The sequence below is a fragment of the Mizuhopecten yessoensis genome, unplaced genomic scaffold (assembly GCF_002113885.1).
Source record: "Mizuhopecten yessoensis strain PY_sf001 unplaced genomic scaffold, ASM211388v2 scaffold11139, whole genome shotgun sequence".
NCBI lineage: Eukaryota > Metazoa > Mollusca > Bivalvia > Pectinida > Pectinidae > Mizuhopecten > Mizuhopecten yessoensis.
In genome coordinates, this window is record NW_018408899.1 from 1,550,879 (window position 1) to 1,568,335 (window position 17,457).

Sequence of the window (17,457 nt, forward strand, 5' to 3'; positions counted from 1 at the left end):
TAGGTATGAGGGTGTGATGAGTTATACAAGCTATGATGAGTAAGGTACAGAGAAGAGAGAAGTCAAGGAGTCCCACATCTAGAAATTTAATGCACAAAGAGTATGTACAACGTTACACAACCAACAGATAGCTATACAGATATAGAGGTTGAAAATACTTGTAATTCTAGTTCCAGGAAAATAGGTGGGCGCCCATATATCGTACACAAAAATCTCTCGAAGGAAATCCTACACAAACTTTTTTCAAGGAAAATATACTGTACGCTAGTTTAAAGGGAAATGCTAGCCACATCTCTTGCAGAAAGTTCAATTATATTTTGAGCATCCACTTTCTGTTCAAATATCTTCTTGATCAGACCCTGAAGCAGGTCAGTTTAACATGTAGTCAACAAAGAGTGTGTATTTTAATAAATTTTGCAAAAAATCAGTTTTTGAATAACAAAAATATTTACAACTCTGATTTTAAGTCAAAAATTTGCTAAAGGTTCCAAAACCCCTATTCACCTCATAAAAAGCCAATAACTGTATAACACTTGACTTTTACTGATGAAGAGAATAGGGATGTAAAACCAGGGACACCTACTATCACTGATTAACACTATCTACAGTACCAGACACTAGATATATGAACGCCCAGTTCTTAAGAAGAAAAACTGAAATTAATGAAAACAGCTACAACACAGTCCAGTTACATAGAGTACAGTGTAGTAAGTATATAGTAAGTAAATATTGCCCAGTGAAACTGAGTCAAGTGTTAAAACCATGGAGTCACCATCCATGGTGTAGTGCTAAGCTCAGCGGAGTCGCAGTCCATGGTGTGGCACCGAGCTCTGTGGAATCACAGTCCACATTGTGGTACCGAGCTCTGTGGAATCACAGTCCACATTGTGGTACCGAGCTCTGTGGAATAACAGTCCATATTGTGGTACCGAGCTCTGTGGAATCACAGTCCACATTGTGGTACCGAGCTCTGTGGAATCACAGTCCATATTGTGGTACCGAGCTATACATAGACTACCATTAATGTACGACACACTACAGGATGAAAAACAGTGGTACAGAAAAGAAAACAAAATCAAGTTGATCCTAGCACAGGCATGTTTGTATAGGGTGGTAGATGATTGATGGACGAGGAGGTACAGCAGTAGAAAATGTCAGTACAAAATCAGAAACAGTATAGATATGCACGTCTTTAAGTACAGAAACAGCAGAGAAATAAGCAGGTGGTTTGCAGTAATTAAACATAGTTAATTCTACTGTAATATACGAGGGCAACCATAAGGCCACGGTGTAAAATGACAAAATGTATTTTCATTAATATTTTGATAATTATATTAAAATAAAGTCCAAAAGGCTTTACTGTGCCTTGAGGAATGTGTGTGTGTCTAAATGTTTTCATCAGCTGATGAATTTGATGAAAAAATAAAGAACATTTTGCTAGTTTAATTAGAAGGCTCATTGTGTAGGCATTGGCCATAAGAATTCATGAGCTAATGAACTTGAAAAAATTAACAGTTGACCATAAAAAGCCTGGATAATTGTCAAAATTCAAAGGGAAATATCAGACATCCCCTTCCATGCATGAAAACCCTTACACATAGCACTAAAGGAAATACTCTCCAACCAAGTCATGATTCACTTTTTATTACAAAAAATTAATAGTAATATCTCAACATTCGCACAATACAAGATCTTTTTTTCTTATATAAACCTTTCTTCTTTAATAGTATAATAATAAATCTTCCGTGAAAAAACCCATTCTGTAGACATCATAATCTTTTCTCTTTCCAATACGAAATCATCACCATCTTCTATAAATAACACTGATAAACCCCTAAAAATTGCAGGGATTTGCAGTAAAAAATTAATAAATAAAACATCAACATGTTTTGTGGCTAAAAAAGCTACAAAATGTGGATTTATATGTAACACGATTCAAAGTTGTTCCCTTGTTTAATAATAGGCACATTATAACTGTTTATACATAGACGTCTGGACGCAGGGTTACAAGATCAAACCGTGGTGAGGTCAAATCTCTCTCCATCAGATCTGTGTGCGAGTCGGCCAGTAACAAATTCTACCCTCAGGACTGTGTTTTAGTTACAAATATCTTCTACTACAAAATAGCACAACTACATCAACGTATCAACAAAGATCTACATTTGACAGTTACTTCAACTGTAACTACAAGTAACTACTGAAATATATTCCCTAGCTCCAGCTTGTAAAATATACAAATATCAATTCACAGCTAATAAGTATATCACACGATTTCTGAAAATGTTCCGAATCATTCCAGCTGTACTGAAAGACAACCAGAATCAGCAAAATACAATACTTTCACTTTAGGTAAACTTTATACAACACTACTACCATATTAAGGAAAAAAATTACAATACATATGATTCAAGTTTCGGATGAGAAATCCATGAGGGTAGAACCTGTCATGTGACCTACCTATTGCCTTAGACTGTTACTCATATACGCCATACTAGTTAGGAACATTTAACAACAGGAAAATAATGGAACTAAACCACTAAATTATTGCCCCAATACATTAAGGACTATTCCGGATATTTAAATATGGAGTAGCCCTAAATAGCCGGCATTTTTGTTTCAACACCTATACTGATGATGCTGTCATGAACTATCGCTTACGACTATGTAATATCAAGTTGTGTTGTAATGGGTACAGTTTCCTGATTCAGCATAACTGTCTACAAGTCAGAAACGTTAAGGAGAAAAATCTTGCATTGTTTAGAACATTTGCATTTAAAATTATTCACATTTGATCTCTTGCATTTTTGTTTCCTATGTACATCAATTGTATTTAAAAACCATAAATCAATTTTTGTGTCAAGCCACCATTGTGACAAATTTGATTTTGTCAGCTGTACAATGCCATTTCTCTGTTATTCCTGTTTTCCTTTTTGATATTGGACTGGGAGTTTACCACAAGATTTTTTTTTCAATCTTTGGAATTATGGTTCAATATTAAAGCTTAACACACAAAACAAATAGACGGATTATGATTTATGAAAAAAAAAAAAAAAATCATCTGCATAGCCATGACCAATAGCTGGGACAAATTAACTACCGATGTCAAGATAACAAAGTAATCCACACTGGAATGGTTTTTGTATTAACAAAATGTATGCTGATATTGAACTATAAACAGTGCCTAGGAAACTTAAGATTGTTACTCCCAACACAATGACATGATGAATGAAAAAAATTGTTGTAATAATAATGAAAAATTCACTGACTGAAAAAAAATAAAAAATTAAACCAACATAACACCATTAAATGTTGGCTTAATACACTTCTCTCTTTACAAACATGTAAAATGAAAATCCCCAGACTGTAGAACAACTCTCAAAAATGCAAAAATATATATTTAAACCTTTAAATGTATTTATCATTATGATACCCAATGCAAAAATAGGGTTACATGTAAGTCTCAGAAATTATCATCTCAATCAAATCTACTAGCTAAACAATCTAATTTTGAACTTTTTCTTTACCAGAACCAAGCAATATAAAAGCTAGGAAAATAATTGACGTCTCTGTTCAGAGTTTTCTTTCGCAAAGCATTGGGCAGAAATTTTGCATGTGTCAAAAAAAAATAAAAAAAATAAAAAAAGGAAAAAATGATGCAGTACACCATCAATTCTTGGCCAAGGAGCTTTCAACACAAGAGAACCACACATATAAATATAGGATTCAATTGTCAATAATGGATTTCTTAGGAGTATATCAACTATATATAAATGTCTGGGACAAATGATTTCTAACAATAATATTTAGAAAACACAAAAGGCTATCCTTCAAACAAACATACAATTAGCACTCCTTGGCCAGGAATCCAGTGGCTACCAATAAAATGGGTAATGAAGGATAAGTGCAAAAATAACATCAAACTGTTAAAGTGGAACTGAAGTTCCGACTTAAACTTGGTGTTCCAGACTCAACTGTAAATACACGCAACAAATGAAACATTCATCGTGATAAAAAATATTCTAAAATAAAAAATAAACCAATTTATTTGATTATCAAAGTCATTAACAATAAACAATATGTCTATCCCAAACACTGATCCACCCATTACGCCCACCATTTGCAGCAGCAGCAGTTATCAAGTTTCCATGGCAACATGGGCGATGCATGTGCAGTATGTTATCTGTGTTGGTCAGTCTCGTCATCCCAGTGCTGCCATCTAGTGTCGCTAGCTTGACATATAAAGGCAGGGATAAGGACGATAAGTAGGAATTCTTCAAAAAACAGGAAATGCAATCTTGCTCATTTGACTACAATGGCAGATCCAAAATATACAAATCAAACTCCAAAGGCCCATATCATGTGTAAAGTGGGGGTGAACAGTTCAAAATATAACCAACAAAAAATACCTTCCACATGATATGTCACTTTCGGCATGTATATCTTATTTCATTAATGATCCCACAGACCGAAGAAAATGTTGTATGCCATTTTACAGAGCTAAGTAACTAATCAAAGGAGGGCAAAGACTATTTCTGTTTACCTCAAGTAGACATGTTTAAATCATGGAAATTTCTAATAAATTTCTAACAAACTTAAGTTCCTAAACATAAAAAAAGTCCAAATAATTGCACATACAGAATGATGGCCCTGAACACGCTGTGTAAAATAACCAGGATTCTCATGACTCTGTAAATATTGAAAATACACAAAAAGGCACTTTTTACCGATACACTTTCCAATGGGAGATAACTCTAAACAGGGACAGCTTGACATAAATATTATTTCTTATAATGTCATGTATAAATCAGAAAAAAAAGTTATTTTAATATTTAACATCTGGTTCACAAGCTCTGGGCATTTTAGATTGTAGACTTGGAGAAGGACACTCGCAGATGGTTGTTTTCACTTAGCTGGACATTGTGCAAGCTCTGAAAAATAAAATAAGAAAATAAAATAAGAAAATTAGTTTTTCTAAAAATCATTCGAATGAAATAGTATTAATACACAATAATTATCAGTTTCAAAAGATTTTCCCACTGAAGTGAGGTTTTACAAGAGGCCCATGGGCCTTAACGGTCACCTGAGTCCTACAGTATTTATTTTTGTTGTTGTATGTACCAATTTGAGTAAAAAAATGTTAAGTATAACGTTAACTTAAGTTTGTCAGGACCATGAGCTGATCATTCCTAGACCAAGTTTCAGTTAAATCGGCCTTACGTTATTATATTAGAACCTGTTTTTAAGCTTGAAATAGTTTTTTTCAAAATGGCGGCCGTGGTGGCCATATTGAATTTCTGATCGACCCAAAATATAACAACACTTTGTCAGGACCATGAGTCGAACATTCCTTCAAAATTTCAGTTCAATCGGCCCAGTAGAACTTTACTTTAAGTTTGAAATAGTTTTTCAAAATGGCGGCCGTGTCGGCCATATTGGATTTCTGATCGACCCGAAAAATAACAACACTTTGTCAGGACCATGAGTCGATCATTCCTACCAGGTTTCAGTTCAATCGGCCCAGCAGAACTGGACTTTAAGTTTGAAATAGTTTTACAAAAATGGCGGCCGTGTCGGCTATATTGGATTTCTGTTAATGTTAAATGTTAACGGACGACCAAGGATAGCAATAGGTCACTTGAGGTAAAGCTCAGGTGACCTAAAAATCTGATATTAACATAGAATATGAAAATCGATATTCTTGATTTTGTTAAAAGGTTTTTGTAGCACTTGATAATTATACTTACTATGAGTGCCTCAATTGCTTCCTCAACAGAGCTCATTTGGATGAGAGCCATTTTTCTATCTTTCCTGTAGTTGGAAGAATATACATAAAGTTATAATTTTAAGAAACTGGAATCGCAACAAGGATTGAAAAAAATAAAACATACAGTCAAACTTTGATGTTTCAAACTTTGCAGGACCATCAGAATAATTCCAAACATCAAGACTTAGACTCATGAATATCTTTGAGATACTGTATATCCTACATATCATGCTTTCTGATTACACAACTGCGGCTATTTGAATAGTCTCACCAATTCTCCAATTCCGTATTGCAGAGTTATCTGCTCTTGTGAACAGGTATTGATGGTTACATCATTAGTTTGTGAGAAAAATACGTCATTTTCTCAAAAATGTATGATGTTAACCTATTCTCAGAAACAAATGACGTAACAATCGATACCTGCTCACAAGAGCAGATAACTCTGCAAAACGAAAAAGACGGAATTGCTACTTGCTTCTTAATCAAGCTTTTTAATGACATTTTAGAAATAGTTTAACATGGTTCAGGAATCATGCAACACTATACTTACGGGAAAAATTTGAATGCTGCTACTGTACCCTGCTCCTTGAAACGGTCCGTGATCTCGTCTTCTGTGACATTGGGTCTGTGAAAGATAATTGATCCTCACATAACAACGCTATCTCCTACTTCATAATTCAGAGCAAATATATAGAGTCATGTACTTCAACAACAAATTACACTGTAAAATTATGACATGGGCATCTGAAGTAAACCTATTTTCATTTAACTTGTATCAGATTTCGATTAACCTTTATAACACGCTGCTTAAGTATTGCATTAATAAAGATTTAAACGCTAGCCGTGAAAATCACTGATTGATAAAAAATCATGTCAGAAAAAAAGTTGCTTTTTTGATAATGTTTTCTGTAATAATTTAAAATATCCAAAACAGTCCTCAGCCTTCATACGTACGGAATGTTAGAGAGATGGAGCACAGCAGATGGTGGAAAGATGTTCAAACAGTTTTTGGATCCTGGTCGTTTGAATCTATGCAGTGGAGAATTGGTAAAGTCTTTTGTCAAGCCAGCATCCTGTAATATAATGAAAATATTTCCAATAATTGTCTATAACAAATCCATCTGTTGGATGGACATTTCATTTTTTTTTTTTTTATTTCAGTAGCTTGTGTTTTACAACTAACAGTCTTACTAGATCTTTAATTTGGGTCATTTTGACAATCACACAAGTGTTGACATGGCTTAAGCCACTGGTATGTGTATTATTACATTCAGGTCCAGATAAATGAACTGTTTACAAAAAAGGAAAGTTATAGATCTTGTTAAGCTATTCAATCTTTCACGACAAATTGGTTAATAAATCAGTACAACATGTACCTTGTTTAACCCACCGACATATTTCCTAACAATGGAGACTTAACCTTGACCTCTGAGAAGTAATAGTGCTTAAAATTGTAAAATTTGTTTGATCAGGTATGTTAATATAAGACACCAGTTATAAATATTTCCCCTGGGTTTGTATCGGTGATTAGTGTAATTGAAGAGTCAAGTATTTTCAACTACTGACATACACAGGCTCAGCAACCCGTTATATCAAGTCATTAGCTTAATCATACAATGATTATATGGTAAAGTTCTAATCTATTACATTTTCCAAACAATTAGAACCAACAAGTGGCACATCCTGGGATTAAAATGATCCTAAAACAACAATACAAAAATAATTGGTTTGAACATTTGATCGATTCGAGAAGTGTGCTCCGAAATTTCCCATTACAAGTAGGATCATCTGTAGGAGTACAGTTAGATTTACAGCACATAAATATTGGCTTATTAGGATGATTTCAAAAGCAAACACTGTTCTGTGCTTCAATATCAATAAAGGTCAAATCAGGATTCAATACTTGCATGAACTTTAACTCATTCACCCCTGAAGACACATTTGAACTCTTCCAATTCAAAGGTTGGAATAGTCTATTATGAATTTTCAGGGGTGAATGAGGCAATTTACTTACCGGTTGTCCCTCCCTCGGCATCTGTACCACACTGTGTTTGGAGGCGGCCACCCGGATCTGTTTGCCCCACACTTTGAATTTGTCTAGATATTGCAGTGCTAGCAAACAAGAACAAACACGTAAATACTAATTGATGTCCATGTAGGAGACAAACTGATAATCAATGAACAAGTGCTGTCTCCTGTTCTATTGATCTTCACTAACGAACACTGAGTGATAACCTAGTACATAAAAGTTTGACACCGACCAAATTTACACTTCAAGTAACAGGTTTGTTGTCTGTGTATTCAATACACACTAATTACGTACGTTTGATCAGAGGAGAGTTACTCGGTACAACTACATCAGTGTATTCTGTATTAAGACATAAAATCCTACCGGCCACAAACTTGATTACCTACCGATGTAATGACAATCCTTATACCGCATATTTCTTTTAAAAAGGTATTGATTAATTGTTTATAATTAAGATATCAAAATACAATGTTCACATATTCCTGGCCTCAAGTTCATACACTTTGTCAAATATTTTAGAATATCTCATTTCAACTGTCTGTGGCCACATACGTGTATTTCTTTCCGAAGATTTTTTTCAGTAGATATTACTGTTACTCCTTTGATGATAACATCAAAACAGGTTTTACTGTTATTTTACATACAATGAAAGATGGCATAATAGAGACTACACAATTTTTTTCTTACTCTTTGCAGATAGAGGAGGTGAAACAAATCTGGGTGTGTACTTACCTTGTTGAGCTTGGAACGGTTCGGCCATTTGAATCAGAGCGTTATCCTTTTTGTTATATAGTATCTTCACCCTATGTACGTCCCCATATACCCCTGGAATGGCCAGTAGAGTCTAACTTAGTCATGTACTTCAAAATGTCTTTTTTCATTTTACATACACATATCATTAACTGATGGGAGAACAAGCGGATTTTACAGTTGGGAATTAATTATTTTCTTCTGATTATATTTATTTTCAGAGCTTTGTAAAATTGTTATTTTCAAATTCATGTGCAAATTAGAATGAGTAAAAAAAATGTTGTTAAAATTATTGACAAAAGAGGGAAAAATATGTGAATTTTTTGTTCCAGAAATGTGCAACGAAAATTGCTTTTTATTGAAAATGCCTAGATTGTTTTCTTCTAGATAGTTTCTATTACAAATTACTACCAGAAATAAATGAAATAATAATAATAAAGAGTGCTTTTCAAACATACCAAAAAGGGTAAAGAGAGCATCTGGCGTGGCCATCTAGAGTTTGTCAGAGCAACAGGAAATAGCAGACAAAGGCGGAAAAAGGATGGATGGATGAGATCAGTGTCCGAACGAGCGAAGAAAATAGTCCACATGGAGGATGAACACCAGCATAAGTGGGAACGAACGAACGGGAAAAGAAAAAACAAGGGAAAACAATCAGTTATAGTGGTGTTGTTGTCAGTCAGTTATAACATCGACTGAAGCGCACAGGTTTGGCATCCACGGACACGAGAAAATCAGTACCCTCTTACGCTTGAATAAATATTATAATTATGTAAGCAACAGTGATTAATAAATATTGATGAAATTTCTAAAATATAGAATGATACAGCACCAGTATAAGTAATATCTACAGTTCAGACAGCAATGATCAGTGCTAAGTAGTATACAATGCAAAGTTGGCCGAGTCAATTAGTTTGTCTAGGTAATCATAAACATCGGCATATATGTAGTTATCTCCCCTGACATGCGAAAAAATACCAGTCATGCATTTTTACTAAAGTCCTCACAACCATCTACAAAGTTCCCACCCACATTTTACCAGTTTGAAGGTGCAGCCATTGTCATATAGAGTTATGTCCCTTTAATCACAAAATATCATATTTAGAAATAAATTTTGTTCAAAATAATCTTGTATATTTTAATGTCATTACAAATATATTTGAATGCCATTACAAATAAATTTTATTTCCAAATAATTCGGTTAAACTGGGACAATTTAGAATTACTCATTCAACGAGTGGCTGAGCCTTCCAACTGGAGTAGATAATACAGTTTTATTGTGGTTTGTAAAGCAATCTGCAGCTCTATGAAGTTGCAGCAATAAAAAAAGCATATAAAATCTTACAAGTGGACATGCCATCAGTGATCCAACAAAGTTCCATTCTGTGTTACTGGAGATTCTACTTCGTCCAAAACAACTGACTTTCCTCCCCAGCTCATTTCAAATAATATCTCTCCTGATTTTGCCAGACATGTTAACTTGGCCTTCAGAATCAGCTGTTCACTTTAAGCTGTTAACATCCCTATCATGCCTACGTAATTTGCAGAAACATAATTTTTGCCACGCCCATTACACAGTATGTATGATAAAAACCTGTCTGTTTAGGTGAAGGAATACTTTGTAAATCATTGATAGCATGTACAGTTGGCCATTATTTGATAAAACATGTGACGGTGCCTTTACGTGATTTTTTTTTATTGTTATGTGAATAAGGTGTCAGAAATGTTGAGTCATCTTTAATGGATAGCGTGACCATCACAAATCCACAAGATATTATTATACTATATAGCCTTCCAACTTCAAATTGTTCAACCCCNGTAATAAAGTAAAATATTTTTTGTAACTTCTTTTTTTATCTGTACCAGGTAGTTAAAGTAAAATTGGACAAAACAAGGGAAGTGATTCTACAACCAAATATGTAATTTGATATATAACTCTTTTAAAGGTTTTGAATAAAATTACCCATCAAAATGCATGGCACATGTAAAAGAAACCGAACCAGTAAAGAAAAAATATAATTGAGACACATGAGAACGCAGTAGATTTGCTGAAACAGATCTCAGGTTAAGGGCCAGTAGTATATGAAACAAAAGTTTAACCGCAGACTGATAGCGCAGAAATAGTCCATCAGAAGTACACTTTTAGCTAAACAAATTATATTCCTGGTATACATAATATTTCAGTGCGGATGGATGTAAAAATCATCCATGATAGTACTTGGGGATAGATATCGGTCTTCAGTATAGCAGTAGACTCCTCCACCTCAACCCAAGGAAATTAGCAGTAGTTTTCATTATTTGAATAGTTAGTTTTCATTATTTGAATAGTTTTAAATGTTTTTGATTAAAATAAATAATTTTTCCCTCGTAACTTTTTTCACTGCCATCATAATAGCAATGATAGATTGAAACAGTTTTGAAACAGGTCAGAAAAAATATACTTTTAAACCAAATTAATAGATCAAGCTGATTTATTCATAAAATGAGCTTGAATATGGAAATTTTCTCAAGACTAACTATGACCGTGAATCTGAGGAGGAATAGTCTACATGTTAGAGGGCTAAGTCATGCTACCCAAGTTAGGGATTGAGTGCCTACCTGCTCATTCAAATTAGACACCAACAGCACACTGTTTCCACAAGGCAGTCCTCCCATAGCCATCCCGGTCAGGGCTGGGTTAGCAAAGCTGTAGTTACCCAGCTGGGGCATTTGAGCTGAAACAACAGGAAACCGTAACGTCTTGACTTCAAAGTCGATATGGCATAATTTCTGAAGACATTTGTCATGATCACACATAATACTGGAATTAAGGATCAGTTAGAACCTCAATACTTGATCATTTTCAAGTAAATTGAGAAAATTGAATTATAGGATGATGATTGAGTACAGGGCAAGTGCCCTTCTTCAAGAAATTTACTTTGAAAATTGTGATTTTTTTTCAAAATTCAGTTCCCGTTTCCTTTTTTCAAATATAATAGATTGAAATGATCCAATTGGAGTTATTTTTATTTGCTTTACTTCATAAGAGTGATTGGGTATTTCCCTTCTCCATAGAGAAACCAAGCGGTAGAGCTAAAGACTGACTTTATGAACTCATATTTCAATATAGGGTTATCACTGTGAAATAAATATAAGAGAAGAACTAGTTATCAGAATGGCATTCATATAAATCGGAGAAAACAGAATGATGTGCTGTGAAGGTGTATCAGGTTCTGGGCGGTAGTGGTAAGTTAAAACTTTACCTTGGACATTTTTGCTTCATATTTTTTTTTACAAAATGTACATTTGGAGACCTGCAAAACTTTATTTGGAATTGTTATTAAACAAAAAGAAGTTTTTTGAAAAAAACGTCATTTTTAACGGCAACATTTAACTAATTAGAGATTCACATATGTATCAGCTAACTAAATAAAAGCTTGGTGTGCAAATCAACCACTGAACAGTTTCAATTTGTGTGTGTGTGTTTTTTTTAAACATCAGGGGATTAGATTATCAATATTTATGGCATCATTCTGGTTCATTAAGTCCATCAAGTTCGGATTGAAGAAATCTAATTCATTGTCTGGCTACATACCCTTTCCATTAACAATAATCGTGAGAGTCAGATTTGGATATGTAGCAGCTGTACTGACAATAACATACTGCACTTTTTTCTTGTGCAAAATGTTTTTTTAAAAGCGAATTTAAATCTATGGCACACTTGACTGTTCTCTGGAGGAAACTTAACGTTATTTCTGTAGCAATGTTTGTGGAATGCTGGCTATACACACCAATAAACGGGACACCCATTTTTTGTTTATGGTATTACAGATCTGGTGTCTCCTGTGGCCGTACCTACACTAAATGTTGTACAGAATCAACTAGAAGTGACATTACAAATCCCACTACACACTTCCTGCCGCCAAGGTTATTTGTATTAGTTTCTGGGAATTGAATCTTTTTGCTTTTATGATCTGGTAAGCAAGATTAAAAATGACAAGGTCGTTTATAAATTTAAAATTGCTCGGAAAACACTGAACGAGAAACGAGAGATATTCAAGTCGGGTATGATTTCACGTCTTCTGTAATGGCTTTTTATGGTATTGGCAATTTGGGAAACGAGTATCTAAAATGCTATAAAAACGATTACAAAGTTTATTTTTGAGTTTCAACGTTACGCAGGTAAATTTACTTGTAGGATGCTCATTTGTCAAAATCTGTTTTAACTCAATCACCCCTGAAGACGCTTTTGAACTCTTCTAATTCAAACGTTGGAATATTTCATTATGAAATTTCAGGGATGAATGAGTTACAGGGGATTAAAAGGGATGGGCTACTTGTAATGAGACAAATAGAGTACATGTAATACAATAGCATTGATAGGTACCACTATAGTAAAGTGAAAAATTCAGCAGAAAAAAACTGTCAACCAACGTCTTTATAAGCAACTAATATATATATATGTATATATATCATAAAATGGACCAGTCACCATTCAAGTGCAACAAACACCAAATACTTTGAAGAAATAATCCAAAATTTAAATTCAGAACCAAAATTTTACATTTTAGAATGCATGCTTGAATTCAAAACTATGATATGAAAGAATTAATTAATAAAGTCAGTACCCAAAAGAAAAGCAATTAAACAAAAATCTTTTTTATAACAGATAGCTATTAAAGTATTCAAAATTTAAATAATTAAGATATTTCCACACGTGCACTTACAAGGAAATGGCCATTTTACAGAAATGAAAACGAAAGGCTGTAGAAATGGTAGAAGAGAATAGGCAACTTACCTTGCACACCTGGGCCAAAGTTTGAAGCTAAAAAAAGACAGAGAAAACACAAATGAGAGAAACTGAAAAAGACAGATGCAGTTACACAAAACACAAGATAACAAGCTAGATACAACTATTGGTAATAGATCTGTATAGGTACATTACCTGTGTCCACTGGGGCTGTCCAGTTTTGTATTAACGCAGGTCAATAAGCATGCAACCACTCTTACGTCAACCATGGAATGTCACAATATACAAAGAGTTACACAGGTATAAAAACCCTTGATTACTTCTGATTGTTTTTCTATTTAGACATCACCTTCACCAAATCAAGCAGGTTTTTTAACCATAAGTTCCAAATTCTCTACTTTTTTTCCCATACAAACTGATTTGATTACAGACCACAAGTTTTGGTGACAGATAAAATATATATTTCTACGTTTCGACATTTTGTACAGGGTCTGTAGCCCAAAGCTCGATGTAATTGCTATGCATATTTGGTTGACATTCTTCAGAGCTGACATTTCTAAGCTACTGTCTACTGAAGGCAATATACAAAAGGTAAAGCAAGCAGCTTAACAACCCTTAACGCTGTGACAGTGATACCACATGTTGGGTTACTCTCAATGTTATACCGCTCAAGAACATGCAAACCAGGTTTAGAAAGCATGCGGGATATATGTTTAGTCTGCCTTCCAGGCGAGGTCCATCAACACTTTTTTGTAATGGAATCTTATAAATTATTCATCCAGGAATAGATATATCACTATCCGTAGAACCTAAACTTCTCATTTATGGCTTTTGCTAGCTAGCAGAGAACATATATTTGTAATTTTTGTCGTCAAATAACCTGACATTTTTTCTGTCTCGACTTGTGAGAACACATTTTCCAATGTCTAGAAGAAACAGGCTCTTTAAAAAAGAACACATTTGTGAAGGAAAGAAATTTGGAAAGAAAGAGTATTGTGAAGTTATGGGACTGTTAGAAATTTTAGATCTTTAGGTCATGCTTTTTTCAGAAGTCTGCAGCATCTTTTTTAGAACAGCAGCAGTATCTTTTTAATATGTCATCTTAATTATCCTCATTTGGAATATTCATGCAACAAATTTAGCTGATTTAATAATTACATAGAAACCAATAACAAATCAAGAACCAGCCGAAAGATGGATTTTCTTGTGCTCTGAAAGACAGTGTAAATTCCAGCAAAGCAGGAGTATACGGCAAATGAAACACATGCATTTATTTAACAGTAATCCTTTAGTGAACACTCCGGAGACAACAATTGTATGTAGTTATATGCAAGTTCTTAATTCCCCTGAACTTTGCTTGCCAAAATACATCTGACAAGTGAATCTTTCCAAATCTTGTTTTCCCCATTCTATAATTCCGACATCCATCCCCTGAAGTTTCCTTCCCCTCCCCGACTTGTCACATTGGAATGATAGGAGAAGGTTTGATATCGTCATTGTCACTCACAAGAAAAGAACCAGTGTCAATAAAGGATTACAGTTGAAGGTGTGAGTAAACCGCATTAGAATTAATGAGATGATGCCACTAGAGGAGGACTAACAGTACTACATATAACAGGTGTAACTACCAGGGTAATTACGGTAGATAGCAGTGTGTGGGGTATCTGTACCATATACAGGCGTGCCTCCCATAGCCGCCGCCGCACCGGCCCCGTAGGCTGTTAGTGGAGCGCTTCCCATCCCCGGCATCAACGCCTGCGTCATAAGATCCTGGGCACCTTCATGTGACACATCGGTAAATAAGGTTCATGCGATTAATGTCCAGCTAATATATATACATGTACACCGGTCAAATGTGATATGGTGCGGGTGATGCTACAGGGAGGTGGTCAACTATGCTACAATATTGTCAATTTAACATCAAAACATAATTCATACTATTTAACATCAGAATGTGATTTCATACTAAACTCCAAACATATTCGTCATTGACATTTTTTCTATTTAATCAATAAATCAATAAACATTTTTCCACCCCCGATTTTTTTTTTTTTTTTTTTTTACCTTTTTCCTCCACAAAATTTATTCATCAATATTGTTTTTATTTCTAATGTATTTATGTATCCCATAAATTGTTAGCAAGATCCAAAGATATGACTTGATCCAACCGCATTGAATTCCATGTAGCATCACAATATTATTGCAAATCTTTATAAATATGGCCAATGTAAAATAGGACAAAATTTAATAGGCAATTAAGGAAAACAAAACTCCAAAATGATTATATATATATAAATATATGTCTAAAACCTGTGAGCAGGTTATAATAGGTATCAGGGTCCGAGTTATGAAAACAGTATGTAAATAGCATGGTATAATGGTAAATACAATGTAAGCAGTTCATGGTGAGTAGCAAAAACCAACCACAAGTATGGTAAAGCATTGTATGCACACACTGAACGGCTCTGTATATTCTAAACCCTATACTAAATGCCTGGTTGGTTAAGAAAAGCAAACTTTAAAACAGGGTTAAAGAAATTTAAATCTAAAATTATGAAAAAATACAGCTCTAATCTGGAAAACATGCAAATCAATTTGGGATGTCCGTTGGTATATTTTTTTTTCACTTGCTCCTTATGCAATAAAAGTGTCTGAAGAGAAAACACATGTAGAAAAGTGAAATATTTTTGTCCATAGAATGTATATTATCAGTGGAATAAAATTTAACATCAATGACGGACTAGTACACAAGGCAAGACTGTTGAGAAAATACAATGCTAACATACATGTGGCAGGGATTTATAAGGGGACACTGACATACAACGACTGGGGCATTAGGCTGAAAAGCTGTGTGTGAGGCCTAGCTATATAGGTGACCGTACATACACGTATGGGAACCACAACACGTTAACTCAAATCACTCTGTATAACTATACATCTAATATGGTGAAACCTTTTTGGAAAAATTAAAATTCATCTATGTGAAGACAAAACTTTGTTTTATTACCATAATAAGAACTGATACAAGGGTTTGAGTAGACAATACCAAATTTTCAAAATGAAATACATTTCATGTCAGAAAACACATACAAAAGTAGAAGATCTTTCCAAATTGAACTTTGAAAACTTTACAATTATGTGGTAATAGATAACATTACAAACAAGTAGCAGTATCGGAGAGATTGAATAGTACATGTTCTGGTTCCCTGTGTGTTAGGCTGGATAAAACAAAACTGTACAGAAGTGGACAGCACCTGAGAGCTGACCAGTGGTCAATCATCCTTATAGACAGTCAGCGAGACTGGCAGACGATATAGGGACCAAAGTCCTAAACTTATATTATCAACTTGAAATTTTCAGACAAAGACTTAAAAACGTTTTTTTAATTTATAACATAAAATGAACAGTCTAGTGAATTCTCCTAGTTCTAAAGCATGTATATTCTGATGTTATCAATCATGATAAGACGTTTTTAAAAAATCAACATTACTGTAAAACCTCAGTTATACACTATCCGATGAGTGTACAGAAAACAATTAAGTACAGAAACTGGAGCATTTTTAAGTGACAAGTTATGTTTAATTGATATGGAAAATATTTGTACAAAGGGTATGGATAACAGAGTTCTAATGTATACGAAAGATCAAATTCAAGAATAACAAGGTTACAGTTTATACATAAAGAAATGGGCAAACAAATTTTCATCTGTTTTGCACAACAAAATAGAATTTCAGTGAAGTGTGAAATCTCGATTATGACCCCTGATGACGATACAAGGATTTCTACAAACAATAGACAGACAGAATCGGAAAGAGTACCATAAAAATGAAGTCTCATTTTTTTCATTAAAAACAAAACAAAACAAAAAAGCAGAAAAGAAAAGAAAAAGTTAATGAATTTAAAAACATTAATGAAAAGAAGCCAAATATAATGAAAATAAAATAAAATATATAAACGTGAAGAAACAACAGATTGTCGCAGAAGGAGAGAAAAGTATCGAGAGAAAACGAGACCTTCATAATGAAACTTTGTAACTGAAGGTTCATATAGAGATAAGAGATCTGATTCCAAGACATATTACAAAGACAGATATGTCATGGTTTTTTAAAACATATTTTCATACACAAATGAAAATGAAAGATACAATATGTTAAAAAAAGATCCAAGATGATTTTGTTTGGAAAT

The 17,457-nt window shown here is 34.0% G+C and overlaps 1 protein-coding gene across 21 annotated transcripts in view; it reads right to left on the reverse strand.

Moving 5' to 3' along the window:
* Positions 1-247: 247 nt before the first annotated feature.
* LOC110466629 (polypyrimidine tract-binding protein 1-like) overlaps positions 248-17,457 on the reverse strand; it is a 127,676-nt gene continuing 110,466 nt past the window's right edge. For 16 of the 21 annotated variants that reach the window (XM_021523254.1, XM_021523250.1, XM_021523257.1 and 13 more), the window contains 10 exons: positions 14,901-15,050; positions 13,321-13,347; positions 11,142-11,257; positions 9,002-9,035; positions 8,526-8,618; positions 7,779-7,876; positions 6,719-6,837; positions 6,315-6,389; positions 5,745-5,808; positions 248-4,928 (listed from right to left, as the gene is read on the reverse strand). In XM_021523254.1, the coding sequence (XP_021378929.1) occupies positions 4,860-4,928; positions 5,745-5,808; positions 6,315-6,389; positions 6,719-6,837; positions 7,779-7,876; positions 8,526-8,618; positions 9,002-9,035; positions 11,142-11,257; positions 13,321-13,347; positions 14,901-15,050 (845 nt within the window). In that variant the 3' untranslated portion in view covers positions 248-4,859. The remainder of the gene's footprint in view (positions 4,929-5,744; positions 5,809-6,314; positions 6,390-6,718; positions 6,838-7,778; positions 7,877-8,525; positions 8,619-9,001; positions 9,036-11,141; positions 11,258-13,320; positions 13,348-14,900; positions 15,051-17,457) is intronic. The other 5 variants (XM_021523252.1, XM_021523259.1, XM_021523242.1 and 2 more) reach the window with 4 other exon arrangements.